Below are 17,644 nucleotides of genomic sequence, written 5' to 3'. Positions count from 1 at the left end.
AGAACAAGATTGCTACACAGGTTCTGATCTAGGAGCACACCCAGAGGTTTGGCAGGGTCAGTGACAAGCAGTTAAGGCACTATGTATCAATCAGTGACCAGCTTTTCAAAATGACTCTTAGTGACTTGTGTGATGAATTTAAATGTGGAGGGCTGGGGGCAGAGACATAGTTCATTTGATAGGGTGCTTTCCTGGCATGCATGAAGCCCTGGATTTGACCCTCAGCACCCTATAATTCAAGCACAGTAATACACACTAGCAGTCCTAGCAGTCTGTTTAGGAAGTTCAAAGTCACTCAGCATCCTAGTGAGTCCAAGGCCAACGTGGGCTACAGGTGCCCTTGTCTCCAAAACACATACACATATATACATGGAAGGTTGAAAATAACTGGACAAAGTGAAGTCAAATGTTTCAGACTGTCTGGTAGAAGATACACAAAAGCCGCATACCTTGGGGGCTGCTAGGCGGCCACAGCCATCATTTTCTAACTCAAAACCATCTTTCTCATTTTTTACTACAGGTGCACGACTTACTCGACAAAACAAATCATGGACTCGGCACATAAATGCATCTTTAGAGGTCTCCACAAGAAGAAAACAAAAACGAGTTGTTTTCCCTGGTGGTACAGCCGCCACTCGGCACCGAAGCATGGAGAAACATGATGGAAATGGCGTCGGCAGGAAAGTGTGCTGTTAGTGTATTAGCTAGGCTAACCTAGACTTTGAAGCTATTCAGAGAAAAAGCAGTCATTTGCAGTGATTTCAGTCAACCGCTCTCTCTATCATTTTGTGTAATTAGGGGCAGCCATTTTCTTGAAGGTAGCCAAACACGCAGAAACACCGCCCCGCCCCCACAGCTCCGTTGCTGCAGCCATCAGAAAGTTAATGGTCTCCAGACAGAACAAGTCACCGAGGCAGAGGCGACTTCAGCACAAGACGTGAGCGTAACCAAGTGGAGAGACTGGGAGGCTGACATATGCGGTCCTCAATGTGGACAGAGGAGAGATGAGTGGCAGGGCTGTTTTCTAAACGTCCTACCTGTCAGTCACCTTGTGTCAAAGAGCCCCCTTTGGATATCCGGCCCCTTATTTTTATCTCTGGAGATCAGAGCCCCTCAGGATTCAAATACTTATGTATTTTAACATGTCAGCGGAGAAAGTGACAAAATGAACATTTCCTGCCACCCAGGGTGAAGAGAATTTAAATATGTAATTGCTTTCAGCAGCGCCTTTGTTCCAGCAATACCCTTTTATCTTCTGTTCTTAGAAATGACTTTATTTACCCCAACTCCTTCCCACCGGCCTCCACCACAGGCGGTTTTCAAAGCCTCCGCAGCACTGAGCTCTGCTTCATTAGCGTTTCCTGTCTCAGCATCTCTGATGGTATCTGAAAACTGGGGAATGAAGTTTGTTCCGACATTAACCATCATTGAGAACTAACAGCTAACGGATTCTGTCGCCTGCTCTGGGCTGACACTGAGAGCTTTAGAAATAGAGCGTCTTCCAGGTAGCAGGACTGCCTGCTGAGCTGGCTCCGTGGTATGCTGGCCCAGCAGACGCTCCTAAACGGAGAGCAATCCCTACACAGTTTAGACTTTTTCCTGTTGATGCCGGTTTCAATGAGACACGCAAACGCTATTCCCACCCTGCCTGCCCCACAGGCTTCATGCGGTATAGGTTTTTGGTTGATTGGTTGGTTGGTTGGTTTTGTTTGGGGGCTTTGGATTGTCATTAAGATGTAAGGGATCTGTGTGTGTGTGTGTGTGTGTGTGTGTGTGTGTGTGAGAGAGAGAGAGAGAGAGGGAGGGAGGGAGGGAGGGAGGGAGAGAGAGAGAGAGAGAGAGAGAGAGAGAGAGAGAGAGAGAGAGAGAGAGAGAGAGAGAGAGACTGAGACTCTATGTAGCCTCTAGCTGGCCTGGAACTTTGCCACGTAGACCAGGAATGGCCTCACATTCAGAGATCTGCCTACCTCAAAACATGAGTGATCTTTTTCCAGCCATCCTGAGACAAGTCCTGGCTCTCAATTCAATGTATACAGCTCATCATAAAAATAAGAAGAGGAAAAGGAGAGAGAAGAGAGAGAAAAAAGACATACATTAAAAATTAATTCTCTTGTCATAGACCTGTTATTAATAATGATGGATTTTGACAATAAAAAAAAAATCAAGCTATTGCCTGGCATGAGAGTTTCCCAAATGATTTTATCAGTGGTTTTGTTTATCTGAGCACTGAAAGGCTGGCTTCTCCAGAGCTGTAGACTGCCAACACAGCCTCCTTGGATCATATCATCCAAACTCATTGTGTCTAAAGACCATAGAGTCACCCAGCCCGCAAGTCACTCAACTGCCAATTCCCTTTACCATCAACTCACATTTACTTTATGTTGGATCAGTTTCTTAGGAGTAAAACAAAATTATTCTAAACTATAAAATTAACCAGGTGTGGCAGTGCATGCCTTCGATTCCAGCATAGGCAGGTGAATCCTATGACTTCCAGGACAGCCTGGTCTATTAGTGGGTTCCAAGTCAGACAGGGCTACATAGTGGGACGTGTCTTATAAAAAAAGAAAGAACCAAAACCCCCCAAATAATTCCCTATCTTTCAAGCTACTTTCTCACTCTCTCCCCCCCCCTGTCTTTTCTATCTTTCTGTTCTGTCTCATCTCTATTTGTAACTATCTATCTATCTATCATCTCTCTTTGGTTTATTGATACTCTATAAGAAAGGGGAATGAAAAAGGAGAGAGAGGGAGAGGGAGGGGGAGGGGAGGGGGAGAGGGAGGGGGAGGGAGAGGGAGAGGGGGAGGGGGAGGGAGAGGGAGAGGGAGAGGGAGAGGGAGAGGGAGAGGGGGAGGGAGAGAGAGAGAGAGAGAAAGAGAGATATTTTTTCAGCCAATAAGCCACAGCTGCTGGTCTTTCCTCCATCTGGGCCAGGTAGGAAGCCTGCTTCTGTGATTGCCAGCCTGAAGACCAAGGTGAAAGGAGGTTCTTGAAGAGCCACCCCTGAAGTTTGAAGGGTCAAGTTACCCCTGAAGTCTATAGGAGAGCGTTATCTCTCCTTACTTCTGCCATTTGATATTAGCTTCAGAGAGGAATTCAGGACTGTGCAGATGTCTTCACAATTTACTGCTTGCTTGAGAAGCTTTCTTTCCTATGAGAAGCTGGTAATTGGAGAAAGGCAGACAATGCTTGTATTTCCTGCCACAAACCCACAGACCTAATTAAATGTGTGTCTGGTGTGGCCAGCTATAAACTGTGCAGATCTGTCCTTTCCAAGCCTGATTTTTTGTGAGGATGTGATAGTCACTGATGTGTTTTATAAAGTTTTTGTAGAGTGAGGTATGGTTCAGTGGGAGGGGGTACCTCAGTGGACCCACCCCAGGTACCAGCCATAGGAACGGCATAGCATAGCACAGAGTTTATTTGCAGGCATGGGAAGGGCAGTTGAGAAGGGAGTAGATGCAGAGAAAGAGAGAGGACAGAGGAGAGAGGGAGAGGGGGAGAGAGAAAGAAGAGGCCAGCCAGGAACAGAAGGGAGAGAGGGAAGAGGAGAGAGGGAGGGAGAGGCCAAATAGTCCCTTTTATAGAAAGTCAGGCCCACCTGGATGTTGCTAGGTAACTGTTGAGGGGAGCATAGAAGGAATGCCAGTACTCACCTTGCTTTTATCACCGAAAATCACAAGAAACTTTTAAGGTCATAGTTTTCACACATGGCTTTTGTCACAACTGCTCTGTTCTGTCATTGTAATTAAAAAAAAAAAGTCACTATTAGCTGCACATTAAAAGGCCAGGTGAGGCCATGCAAGTTTAGCATTTAAAAAGGCAGAAATAGGTCAGTCTCTTTGTATTCAAGGCCAACTTGGTCTCCATAGCAAGTTTCAGGCTAGCCAGAGCCACAAGGAGAAACCCTATGTCAAAACACAACAACACCCAAATATGTTAAAAATGATGTGGCTTTATCAAAATTAATGTTGGTTACAAAAATAAGCAGCAAGCTGGATTTCACCTTAAGACCACCATTTACCAATGTAAGCTCCAGAAAAGTTGTCTCTTATTTTAGTTTATAATTAATTGATTAATGACTTAAAATTATTTATTATTAATTATGTTAATCATAATTACATAGTATATTTTGTCGCAACTGCTCTGTTCTGTCATTGTAATTAAAAAAAAAAGTCACTATTAGCTGCACATTAAAAGGCCAGGTGAGGCCATGCAAGTTTAGCATTTAAAAAGGCAGAAATAGGTCAGTCTCTTTGTATTCAAGGCCAACTTGGTCTCCATAGCAAATATTATGATTTTATTAATATGTTATTAATTATTACTATTAGATAATTATTGGTTATAATTAATTAGTGAATACAGTGCTGGGGACGGAGCACAGAGCCTTACATACGCTATGCCACTATTCTATCACTGAGTACACGGCCTTTTAATTGTTTCAATGATGTGTGATATCAGTTTAAATAGTAAACAGAAAATAATATTGATGAGACAGCTCAGTGGATAAAGACAGAAGCCTGATGACCTGCATTCAACCCCCAAGACCTTTACGCGGAAAGAAGGAAGAACTGACTCCCACAAGTTGTTCCCTGACCTCCATGGTACACACACACACACACACACACACACACACACTCATTCTATCCTGTTCTTCTAGATAGCCATGACTAATATGACATAATAGATCCTGGAAGTCCTAGATCAACCATCATAAGGGTCAAGTTACCCCTGAAGTCTATAGGAGAGCGTTATCTCTCCTTACTTCTGCCATTTGATATTAGCTAGCAACGCTTGGTGTTCCTTGGCTTGTAGCTTCCCCACAACGATGAACTATAACCTAGAATTTCTAGCTACACACACACACACACACACACACACACACTCATACACTCACACACTGAGAGAGAGAGAGAGAGAGAGAGAGAGAGAGAGAGAGAGAGAGAGAGAGAGAGAGAGAACCACAACCCTTTCTTTTTCCACTAAGAGTTGCTTTTTGTCGCAGTGTTTTATCGCAGCAATAGAAAGAAAAGTAGAACACCCAGTTACACAGAACCATGCTTCTCAAATGTGACCCACCCACCCCAATCCCTGTCAAGTGATATCACATGGGGCTTAAGAAATGTGGCTCCAGCCAGAAGTCCAGGGTCTACAGCAGTCTCCCTGATTGGTTCTGATATGCACATGAGCAAGCATGAGGATTGCTGCTTTAGAAAACATTAAGCACTAATTCACACACAGAAATTAAAAGTAGAGGAATTTTGCTGGGTGGGATATTTCACAACAAATTTCTGCTTAGTGCTCAAGTCCGGGGCTTTGAAGATTACTCATTCTCCAAATTCAGATGAGACGAGCAGGGTTTTAATTAGCAGCGTGATTAAAGGCAGCAGAAGTTTAACGTGATGCTATCTGACAATCTCTCTAATCAAGATTGTCTTAACGTAATGTTAATCACAGTATAGATTAGTCTTCTCTGTTACTATAAGCAAGGTTAATATTTTATTGGGAAATGTATAATTGGGGAATAAGGTCACCCCTCTTGGTGAAATGGGCAGCGTACCCTAAGAGGTGCATTAGATTAGCTACGTTGTATTACAGTGATAAAATACCTGAAGAAACGATTTAAAGAGGAGAGCTTAGTTTTGTCTCACAGTTTACAGAGACACAGTTCATCATGTGGGGATGGCAGAGTGACAGGACCAGAAGGTGGCTGCTTATTCACATCTTGGATCAGGAAGCAAGAGAGATTGGGAACAGGGTGGAGTCATAAAACCTCAAGCTCCACCCTATCCATGCCCCGTGACCCACAACCTCCCGTGAGATTCCACTTTCTAAACTTCCCACAAGGTCCCAAAACAGCGCCACCAGTTGGAGGCTAAGTGTTTGACACCTGAGTCTGTAAAGGACATCTCACATTCAAACCATAGCAAAGGTAATCCAGCTAGGGACAGGAAGAATGTGTTAGAGCTTATTATCAAAACATGACTGACAGAAGAAAAGGAGGGATAACCTTTATTTTACAAACTGACTCTGGCATTCCCAGTCTTTTCGTGCTATTAGGACACGTCTCTGGTTTTCCTAGAAATAAAGTATCCGAGAGTGGGACGCATCTGACAGGAAGCTTCCCATTCATTGCCAAATTTATTTCATCACCATATACTGCAGCCCAATATTCTCAATATTGGACTATATTATCCAGCTTTATCTATGTCCATTGTTCCCCAAACAGACAAGTGAAATTCCTGAAAAGCAAATTTGTACTGAAAAAAAAAAATCTCATCTTCTTAGAAAAAGTAAAAGGAAGAGCCAGGCTGCAGAAGAGCTGATGTCTATCCTCTGCCTGATCCAGGCAGCTTAGTTCAGGAAGGATGCTAGAACCTGCTCCCTCCCCACTGAAACCAGGCAAGTCAGCTAACCACTCCATGCTGTGGTTTCCAATGTGTGAGAGTGAATGAGAGGAACACACACACACACACAGACAGACACAGACACACACAGACGACACAGACACACACATACGACACACACAGAGACACACAGACACAGACAGACACACACACATACACACGTACACAGAGACACACAGACACTCACACACAGACACACACACACACACAGACACACACACACATACACACATATACACAGATACACAAAGACACATAGACACTCACACACAGACACACAGACACACACACACACACACACACACACACACACACACGCACGCACACATGTCATGGCAGGAAGCATGGCAGTGTCCAGGCAGAAATGGTGCTGCAGAAGGAGCTGAGAGTTCTGTATCTTGATGGGACTGCAGCCAGGAGAGACTCTCTCTTCTGTCCTAGGAGGAGCTTAAGCATAGGACCTCAAAGTCCACCCCCATGGTGACACACTTCCTCAAACAAGGCCACATCCCCTAATAGTAGCACTTCCCAAGGGCCAAGCATATTCAAATCACTACAGTTACTTTTCCTTTGCTGTAATAAAACACAGTGACCCAGAAAACTTATAGAACAACAGTCCTCAACCTGTGGGTTGCAATCCTTTTGGGGGTCAAATGACCCTTTCACAGGGGTCAAATATCAGATAGCCTGCATTTCAGATACTTACATTAAGATTCACAACAGTAGCAGAATTGCAGTTATAAAGTAGCAACAAAAATAATTTTACAGGTGGGAGTCACCACAATATGAGGAACTGTATGAAAGGGTTGAAGCCTTAGGAACCACCGTTGAGAACCACTGTTATAGAGGGGCAAAAGTCTGTCATGGTAGGGAAGTCTGGCAGCAAGCAACAGGGTGGTGGTGGATCAGGAAACTGAGGACTAAGCACACAGTAGAGACAGAACACTGGAAATGGTGGGAGGTTTTTCTAAACCTCAAAGCCTATCTCTAGAGACATGCTTCCTCCAATAGAGCCACACCTTCTAAACCTACCCAGTTGTATCTACTGAGGACCAAGTATTTAAACATCCGAGCCTATGAGGGAAAGTCTCATTCAAAGCAGCACATTCCACTCTTTGACACGTGGCAATGGCATTATGCAAAATACACTGAGTCCAACTTTAAAAACTCCTCATGGTTTCTTGGTCTTAACGCTGTTTAAAAGTCCAGTCACAAGCAATCTCTTAGTCGTAAGCCCCTGTGAAATCAGAAAGGAAACGACACACTTCTCACATACAATGACACAGAATATACATCCCCATCCACTCCTCTTTACCTGTGTGTCCTGTAAGCCACAAAGTTTTGTCAACCTATAGCTGAACCTAGTGGTCTTACATTATGGAGAAAGAAAACCCTCAGCACAAGCATGGTCAAGAATAAAAGCCTAGAAAGAGTAACTGTAACAAGTGAGAAGAACATGTATTCATGTCCAGATCAATAGCATCCTCAAAGGAAGCATGGGGGTTTTCTTGAAAGAACTTAAGTATGTTCATATAAGAACGAACTTTGGTGGTGGACACTTCACTAAGCATGCTCAGTTTAAGGTAAGTGTTTAAAATGGTCGATTAGTGAGGGTTACCGGTTATGTATAACTCTCTATATGACTCTCTATACGTGGAAAGGGGATTTATTAGACTGAGTTACAGTCTGTGGTCCAGCTCGTCCGCCAGCGGCTATCTACCAGTGGGAGGTCCAAGAATCTGGTAGTTGTTCAGTCCATGAAGCTGGATGTCTCAGCAGTTCTTCAGTAAACATGGGAATCCTGAAGAAGTAGGTTTTAATTTCAGTGAAGGAATGAACTTGGCAGCTAGAGCAAGAGCAGGCAGGCAAAGAAAGCAAGCTTCCTTCTTTCATGTTCTTTATTTAGGCTGCCATCAGAAGGTGTGAACCAGGCTAAAGATGGATCTTCATACCTCAAAAAAATCTGAATTAAAGTCATATCTTCCCACCTCAAGTATCCAGATTCTAGAAGTAGGTCTTCCCGTGTCAAATGTTTTAATTAAGCACAAAGTAAATAAATAAATAATTAAATAATTTTAAAAATAATCCCTCAATATGTACCCAGGCACTTGGATCTTAGTTAATTCCAGATGCCGTTGAGTTGATGACCAAGAATAGCCATCACAGATGGAACATTATCAGATACATTTGGGGGTAGGTTTGAGTAAAGATCATGTCACGTTTGAAAGGTTAAAATGGTGGGCAGGAACACTCTGGGGCATGTTTAGGTCATCCCATAAAGATTTCAGACTGCATTTGTATCAGAATGAACCAGCCTGCTTCCATCTCAGTCTTAAAAGTGTTTTATAGTAAAGACAAACTAGATTCATTCCTGTTTATGATTAAATCTGTTTCTCAAGGATTGAGCTATGCCCCACCAGTAACCTTAACTAGAAATGGTCCTGTACAGGAATGGCAATCATGCCTTTGTTTCAGTTTTATGACTGTCTTGCAACCCTGCCTTTGTTTCAGAAGGGTTGTTGTAACCACCTGTTGTTATGACCACCTTGTTATGTTCTGCTTTTGGAAACCCACCCACCTATTTGCCTCATTTGGAATCTTCTACCCCTGAACTATCAACACCTTGTCTTTCCTACATCCAAAGTTGACTTCTTGACCCTCACCTTAGAGGAAGGCAGCCTACGTACATGAATAATAATAGAAAAAAAACCAAACTTGTTTTAATTAATTGCTTGCTTTAATTAATTTAAACATGACGATTTGGGTCAGTAGAACTTTCTCCTCACATCTTTGGAATTAACACTTACAGGTCCCCACCCCCTCCAAGATCAAGTCCCCATTCCAAATTCAGAAAATCAGGAGACAGTCCCAACCCTCTGGGACTGAAGAGCTATTCCCTAGAACAGTGTTTCTCAAACTGTGGGTCAAAGCTTCTTTGGGGGGTCAAACAACCCTTTCACGGGGTCATCCTAGACAATCGGAAAACACAGATATTCACATTGCAATTCATAACTGGGGGGGCTGTCTTCCTCTTTTGTATGTTCTGTGTTCTATGGTGTGTGTTTTTTGTTTGTTTGCTTGTTTGTTTCATTTCTGCTGCCTATCTTCTTTGTATGTGCTTCTGTGTGCTCCCATTAATCTTTTCCAGTCACAGGTACACTTAAGAGCCAGGCTAAGCTCTAGCTGCTGCCATTACCACGCCACTGGGTTGGGGAAATGTGGGCATTTCCTCCAGCATGCCACCTTGGGAATATTTGTGTGCATGTGCACACAGACACACACACACATACAGAGAGAGGCAGAAACAGAGACAGAGAGACAGAGACACAGAGAGGGAGGAAGAGAGAGAGACAGGGAGGGGGTGGGAATCCACTTCTGCTTGCCATGGCTATTTTGATAGCCAGGACTGCAAATTCCTTCTTTCTGAGAACAAACATTGACTCAAAACTTATAACACGGGTATACATAGGGAATTTATACATGGGGAATCTTACCACTCTGACGGTAAAACTCACACATTGACAGCACCACCAGCCAAAACGGAAAGAAGGGCCTAATCCATCAAAGTCCATAATTGCAGAAAGTCTACAAATGTTCTAACTTTGTTTTTTAACCCCTGCAGTTCTGCTCCTGGCTAACTGTTCTTGTTAGCTGGAATATGTCACCCCAGGGCATGGCTTTTATGCTTCAGGGCTCACCCTGAGAAAGGCTCAAGACTATCCTGAAATCCCAAACACCCGGTATAGTCTCCTACCAACTGAAGCTAGGGCGTCAACTGTAAACTCTAGCATTAAACACCAGAAACTGGGGTATTCTGATTTTATGATGCAGCAAGATAATGATGCACAATGATAACTATGACAAAAAGTCCATAGAATGTCTCTCCTTACTTAAGGTCTGTTGATGGTAATAGAGATTGACTTAAGAATGTTTGTCTAGCCTCCTTGTCTTTGCTAACTTTGTTAAAATTTCGATAACTGAGTCATACAAGAAGCTGTGATATTCTGCAACGGCTCACTATGAAAGGACCAGGGAAGTGAAGTTGCCAGTTTCCCTATGGACTGTTTTTGTGATTTGAAGCCTTATTTTGATAAGCTTTCTTTAGCCAACCTGTGTATATTTTCAAGGTTAAACCCAAAACAAGTAATTAAAAAACCAATAAAGCTTATTTCAAATCAAGTATACTTAATAGAAGGCCCTCAAATTGGCACTTAAAATGTTTAATGCAAAAAGCTTCCTGTGTTAGACAGAAATATCTGCTCCTATAAGCAACCCTAAAGTCTCCAAGACAATAGGGAACCAAGAAAGCCACCTAGATTGCAATAGCACTGACCACTACGCAAACTGCCCCATGCCTCACCAGGGACCAGGGCCTTGCACAGTTGTGGATTTGGTTGTGTTGACAACTGACCTCTGCTTCCTCGTCCAGTAGACTACGTCTGCCAATCTCTATTCTGATATTTTGTAGCTTTTTCTACTAGTTTTAGCCAGTTTTCCCACATTCCCCTCCACAGGAAGATCTTTCCCATCTTCTGGGTCTGCCAGCCAAAGACCTGTACCATCCTGCACACCAGCTGAAGATGTAACGCTGTCCCATGTGACAGCCAAATGTCCCCAGTGAAGACACTGAGACCTTCAGAGCCTAGGGTAGCTACCCAGGTTTCGGTAAGCCTGTCATTTTAATTGATATGTAGGCCATTTGGATTATACTTCCAGTTATAATTCATCCTTCTCAGAACTCTGATGGTGTTGTTGGCTAACGGTAGCTTCATCAACTTAGCAACAGCTGCCTGGCCAATGCATTTCACATATAAAAACCAGACCTCACTTTTCTAGAGCAATTAGATCCCCTGAAGAAAAAGGCAAACTCACGGACAGGTTTGCCTTACTAACAGGCTTCGTATTAAAGGATAAACAGGTTTCAGATGTAATTTTTCCTATTTAAAGGAACTTGATTTGCAAAGACTGCTCTCAGTGATCAATCACTTATGTATGTCTAATGGTACATAATTGGATAAAAAAGTTTAAGGGTTTGTATAAATTATAAAGGAGGTCTAAAAATAATTTAAATTGCAAAATACAAAAGTCTAAATATGAGATATGAAAAGATAATTTAATTATATATATATGTTTATGGCTTTTTAAATTAAGATTTCAAAAATTCAAAGATTTAACGTTAATCAGTGAAGTCCTGGTAAGCTGGTAAAAGCATTGACTATTTTTTTTGGAAGATTTTATTTATTTATTTATTTATTTATTTATTTATTTATTTATTTATTTATTTATATGTGTACACCATAGCTGTCTTCAGACACTCCAGAAGAGGGCATCAGATTTCGTTACAGATGGTTGTGAGCCACCATGTGGTTGCTGGGATTTGAACTCAGGACCTTTAGAAGAGCAGTCGGCGCTCTTAACCGCTGAGCCATTTCACCAGCCCAAGCATTGACTATTATCAGCCATAAGCTCAATATTTTAAATTATCTCTGGTTGTATTCTAGATAAAAACTTAAAGAAGCATCTCACTTTGCTAAAATAATCTCTGCCCAATCTATATATTTAGACCTCTGTACAGAAAAAAAAAGCTTATACTTCTTAACCCAGATCTATAGCTCTTGCTATGGCTCAAAGGCATGAGTCTACTCCAGCTGTTTTACAGATACCTGTTAGCTGCTTTTACTACAATGTGGACTTCAATACAAATAACAAACGAAGATGATATAAGCCTCAGAGAGTTGAAAAAGTCTTAAGACTTCCCATGGGTCAAACAAACCCCAGATAAGTACTCTGTCAATCCACAGCTTAAGCTTATTTCTGATGGGAAAGCTCCAAATATGAGTTTCCTCTAAGTGCTTTTACTTTAACTTCTGTTCAGTATGCATCTGTCTTGGGAGAGTTCAACTTGGCTGGTAGACACTATTCAGAAGTCAGCTGCAGACTATAATCTGCTCCAAAGGTGATCCACACTATGCCAGCCAGCTCCAGGTAGTCCTACAAAACTGGAAATCCCTGGGCTTGCTAAAGACTGGTATAAACCAGTCCAATCGATATAATTGTTCCATCTCTTCAGCTGGGCCAGCAAACCAAATGCTCCTGATAAATACCCCATTGCCCCAATCCCCTCCTGGCCTTTGACTAACAGTTTAGCCTTCCTGAGTCCTGAAAATGGTATCCTAATTTCAGCAGAAAGTAGTTACAAAAGAGAATACACTGCCCCTTAATTTATTATCTTAAATTTTTTCTATGCTAACCAAAGAGGTATAATTTTAAAATGACCCATGACTCTTTCAATGCATTACAAGCTTCGTTTTTTCCCTAGATAAAGGACAGTAGGGCCCTGTCAGAGATTTGACAGAAGCACATAAGACAAGGGAGGGATGAAGAGTCGGCATGCTGGCATCTTAGACTTGCAAGTCATTTTATAGTAAAGAGAAACTAGGTTCATTCCTGTTTATGGTTAAATCTGTTTCTTGCGGATTGGGCTATGCCCTACCTGTAACCTTAACTGCAAATTGTTCTGCGCTGCCTGTTCCAAGAAATGGCAACCATGTCTTGGTTTCAAGAAGTTGTTACGACCATCTTGCAACCCTACCTGTGTTTCAAAGGGTTATTATAACCACCTGTTATGGTTGTTCTTACTATCTTGTTATGACTACCTTGTTATGTTCTACTTCTGGAACCTTGCCTATTTGCTTGCCAAATCCTCCATTTGGAAACCCCCTATCTCTGAGCTATAAAAACCTTACTTTCCCACATCTAATGCTGATCTCTTGAACCATACCTTGGGGGGGGGGCAGTACGTGTACACACAAACACACACACACACACACACACACATACACACACAGCTTGTCTTAATTAATTACTTGCTTTAATTCGTTTAGCCATGATGCTTTGAGTCGATGAGTCTTTCTCCTTGTATCTTTCAGATCAATGAAAGATGAGAGGCAAGATTGCTTTTTAGGGATGTTCAATTTTCTGTGGAAAGTTTTAGCTAAGAAAGAAAGAAAGAAAGAAAGAAAGAAAGAAAGAAAGAAAGAAAGAAAGAAAGAAAGAAAGAAAGAAAGAAAGAAAGAGAGAGAGAGAGAAAGAGAGAAAGAGAGAGAGAGAGAGAAAGGAAGGAAGGAAGGAAGGAAGAAAGAAAGAAAGAAAGAAAGAAAGAAAGAAAGAAAGAAAGAAAGAAAGAAAGAAAGAAAGAAAGAGAGAGAGAGAAAAGAAAGGAAGGAAGGGTGGGGGTGTATAGTGTATGGAGATGTGCATAGGAGTATGTCATAGGGTTTCCATTGCTTGAAGAGATGCCATGACCACAGCAACTCTTAGAAAGGAAAACATTTAATTGGAGCTAAGGTTTAGTCCATTGTTGTCATAGCAGGAAGCATGGCAGCATGTAGACATAGTACTGGACTGGTAGTTGAGGGTTTTACATTTGGAGGGAGGCAGGTGGAAAAGAGAGTCCCTGGGCCTGGCCTGAGCTTCTGAGATCTCAAAGCCCACCCCCAGTGACACACTTACTTCAATAATGCCACACCTACTCCAATCAGGTCACACTTCCTATTCCTTTCAAATAGTGCTGTGAAACTCTAGGAACCATATTCATTCTAACTGCCACAGGGTGGGGCTGAAGAGGAAGCTCAAACGTTTGAAGCTCTTTTTGCATTTGAAGGGGACCTAGATTCAACACCCACACTCTCCTGGTTGCTCACAAATAACTGTAACTCCAGTTCCTGGTGACCTGATGCTCTCTTCTGACCTCCACAGACATCAGGAAGGGTTGTGGTTCATATACAAACATGGAGGCAAAACATACACATAAAATAAATGATTGAAAAAAATTTTTAAAAGAAAAGGACACCTTGAAGTTGCATATAGAATTTACCTCAATAGATACCTACTGCACTTATTGCCTAACAAACTGAGTTTCTCATTTAAATTTCTCCATAATATCTTGGGGGCTATAATAACTATTCATTATTTCTTCTTTCTCCTTTTCCTCTGCTTCTGCACCTTTCTTGTATCCCCAATTAATTTTTGTTTTGTTTTGGTTTTTCAAGACAGGGTTTCTCTCTGTAGCCCTGGCTGTCCTGGAACTCATTCTGTAGACTAGGTAAGCCTTGAACTCACAGAGATCTATCTGCCTATGCTTCTCAAGTGCTGGGGTTAAAGGTGTGCACCACCAGTGCCTGGCCCCAATTAATATTTAATACGTGCCATAATGATCCATCTATGATGTTAAAACACATAATAGCTTCCTTGTCTAGACAGCTTACTTTGAATACATATAGATTTGTCAATTTCTTTCTCATGAATCTGATCTTCACAACAATTTTAGGTGGTAATAAATTTTTTCTCCATTTTATGGAAAAAAAACTGGTAGAGAAAGCTACAGAATGTCAGAATAGAGACTGGCAGACTTTGTCTATTGGGTTTCTCATAGCACGCTATATTGCCTCCACCAAATATAAAGAAATGGCCTGACACCCAAGTCCATCTGACGCTTGTTGTCCTAGCATCCCTCAGCCTCCCATTTGCAGCCCTCTGTTCCAGGCTGAGATTTCTCACTGTTCCCTGAACATACAGGTTCACTTCTTTGCCTTATGGCTTCAGTTGTACAGTTCCTACAACCCACAGAACCAACTGACACCCTCTGTATACCTTGTGATGGCTAATCTATAATGTCAACTTGCTTGGATTTAGAATCACCTAGGAGACACACCTCTGGGTGTTTTTGTGATGCAGTCTCCAGAAAGATTTCACTGAGAGGGGGAGGCTACCATGAGTGGTCATTCCATGGGCTGCGACTCTATTCTAAATTTAAAAATGGAGAATGGAGAAATGGGCTGAAAAGAAGCATTGCTCTCTGTTACCTTCCTCATCACAATGGCAGTGTGAGAAGCTGCTGCATCTTCCATGCCCACACCTTTCCCGCCATGATGGCTGTGAGCAAAAAGGAAGCCAGCCTTCCTTTAGTTGTTTCTCATCAGGGTTGGTCACCGCAAGGAGGGAAATACAATCCATCTTTAATTCCATTTTTAAGTGTGTTTTTTAAATGTTTAACTGCTCTGTCTGCATGTACACCTGCATGCCAGAAAAGGACATCGAATCCCTTTATAGGTGAGCACAAGCCACCATGTGAGTGCTGCGAATTGAACTCAGGACCTCTGGAAGACTAGCCAGCACTTTTAACCATTGAGCCATCTCTCCGGCCTCTTTAATTCCATTTTTTGTTTTGTTTTGTTTTTTTCAAGACAGGGTTTCTTTGTATAGCCCTGGCTGTCCTGGAACTCACTTTGTAGACCAGGCTGGCCTCGAACTCAGAAATCTGCCTGCGTCTGACTCCCGAGTGCTGGGATTAAAGGCGTGTGCCACCACTGCCCAGCTTAATTCCATTTTTTAACCAACATTGCAAGTCAGAATTACTTGCTCCTTCTGGGTTGCCTCGTTAGACCTTGGCCCATCTCGCCTTCCTTTACCACAGTCATCTTGCTTTGCTTTACAGCAGCTATCTCCCCTTGCTTTATGATAGCCATTTGCATTGAAGAATGAAAAATTACTGGCCTCTTGTAACATGAATTTTTTACCTCGGAGCCCACCCCCTCCCATCTAGAGATTGTTCTCGGAACACTCCTAAACTTTTCACCCCAAAACTCCTCACCCTAAAGTTCGAAAAAACTGTTCCAAGAACATTTTTGAGATAAAGGCCTCCTGACGTAGATTCCTTGATAGGACATGACTCCTTAGTTACCTAGATTCCTTTGGCAGAACTCCCTAGTGATGTAAACTTGTACTTTTCCTGCCCAGTTCTCCCCCTTTGAGTTTTACTATATAAGCCTGTGAAAAATTTTGGCTGACTGTCGAGACTCCTCTACCCTGTGCTAAGGTGTATGAGTTTCGACCCCAGAGCTCTGTGTGCTTTCATGTTGCCGCTTTATTTCGACCCCAGAGCTCTGGTCTGTGTGCTTTCATGTTGCTGCCTTATTAAATCTTGCCTTCTACATTTTATGTATGGTCTCAGTGTCTTCTTGGGTACGCGGCTGTCCCGGGACTTGAGTGTCTGAGTAAGGGTCTCCCTTCGGGGGTCTTTCATTTGGTGCATTGGCCGGGAATTCGAGAATCTTTCATTTGGTGCATTGGCCGGGAAACAGCGCGACCACCCAGAGGTCCTAGACCCACTTAGAGGTAAGATTCTTTGTTCTGCTTTGGTATGATGTCTGTGTTCTGATGTCTGTGTTTTGTTTCTAAGTTTGGTGCGATCGCAGTTTCAGTTTTGCGGACGCTCAGTGAGACCGCGCTCCGAGAGGGAGTGCGGGGTGGATAAGGATAGACGTGTCCAGGTGTCCACCGTCCGTTCGCCCTGGGAGACGTCCCAGGAGGAACAGGGGAGGATCAGGGACGCCTGGTGGACCCCTTTGAAGGCCAAGAGACCATTTGGGGTTGCGAGATCGTGGGTTCGAGTCCCACCTCGTGCCCAGTTGCGAGATCGTGGGTTCGAGTCCCACCTCGTGTTTTGTTGCGAGATCGTGGGTTCGAGTCCCACCTCGCGTCTGGTCACGGGATCGTGGGTTCGAGTCCCACCTCGTGCAGAGGGTCTCAATCGGCCGGCCTTAGAGAGGCCATCTGATTCTTCTGGTTTCTTTTTTTGTCTTAGTCTCGTGTCCGCTCTTGTTGTGACTACTGTTTTTCTAAAAATGGGACAATCTGTGTTCACTCCCCTTTCTCTGACTCTGGAGCATTGGAAGGAGGTGCGGGTCAGAGCCCACAACCAGTCGGTGGAGGTCAGAAAGGGTCCGTGGCAGACCTTTTGCGCCTCCGAGTGGCCAACGTTTAGAGTGGGCTGGCCACCTGAGGGTGCTTTTGACTTGTCACTAATCGCCGCCAGGCAAATTGTTTTTCAGGAGGAAGGGAGTCGATGTGGAATCCGACCCCGTCAGGCTTCTTTTTCTCTGTTGCTATCTTGTTTTTGCTTGTGGTTTTTGTCATGAGACACAGACACTGTACGTCGGAGATAAAGTGGGATCCCTCCCTGTCTGTATGTCTGTATGTCTGTGTGTCTTGTTCACTTGTGTGTCCTCCATTGGACCACCTTCTGATTCTGTTTTGTTTTTGGTTTGTCTGGTTTCAGGTCTGGTTTTGGTCCCAAGGAGTTGACTGATTATCTTGGTTTGGTTTTAGGCCGGTCTCAGGTTCTGGGGCCTTCCCATGGAGACAGGTCCATTTGGGTTGGTCATAGTGACAGTAAGCTT

General features: G+C 43.0%; 1 protein-coding gene across 1 annotated transcript in view; it reads left to right on the top strand.

The window, feature by feature from the left end:
- Nnmt (nicotinamide N-methyltransferase) overlaps nucleotides 1-1,772 on the top strand; it is a 69,654-nt gene extending 67,882 nt beyond the window's left edge. The window contains exon 3 of the mRNA XM_006510077.4: nucleotides 521-1,772. Within this exon, the coding sequence (XP_006510140.1) occupies nucleotides 521-662 (142 nt within the window). The 3' untranslated portion in view covers nucleotides 663-1,772. The remainder of the gene's footprint in view (nucleotides 1-520) is intronic.
- The last annotated feature ends 15,872 nt before the right edge of the window (nucleotides 1,773-17,644 follow it).

The sequence above is a fragment of the Mus musculus genome, chromosome 9 (genome assembly GCF_000001635.26).
Source record: "Mus musculus strain C57BL/6J chromosome 9, GRCm38.p6 C57BL/6J".
Classification (NCBI taxonomy): Eukaryota; Metazoa; Chordata; class Mammalia; order Rodentia; family Muridae; genus Mus; species Mus musculus.
This window is presented reverse-complemented; position numbering and strand designations above follow the sequence as displayed.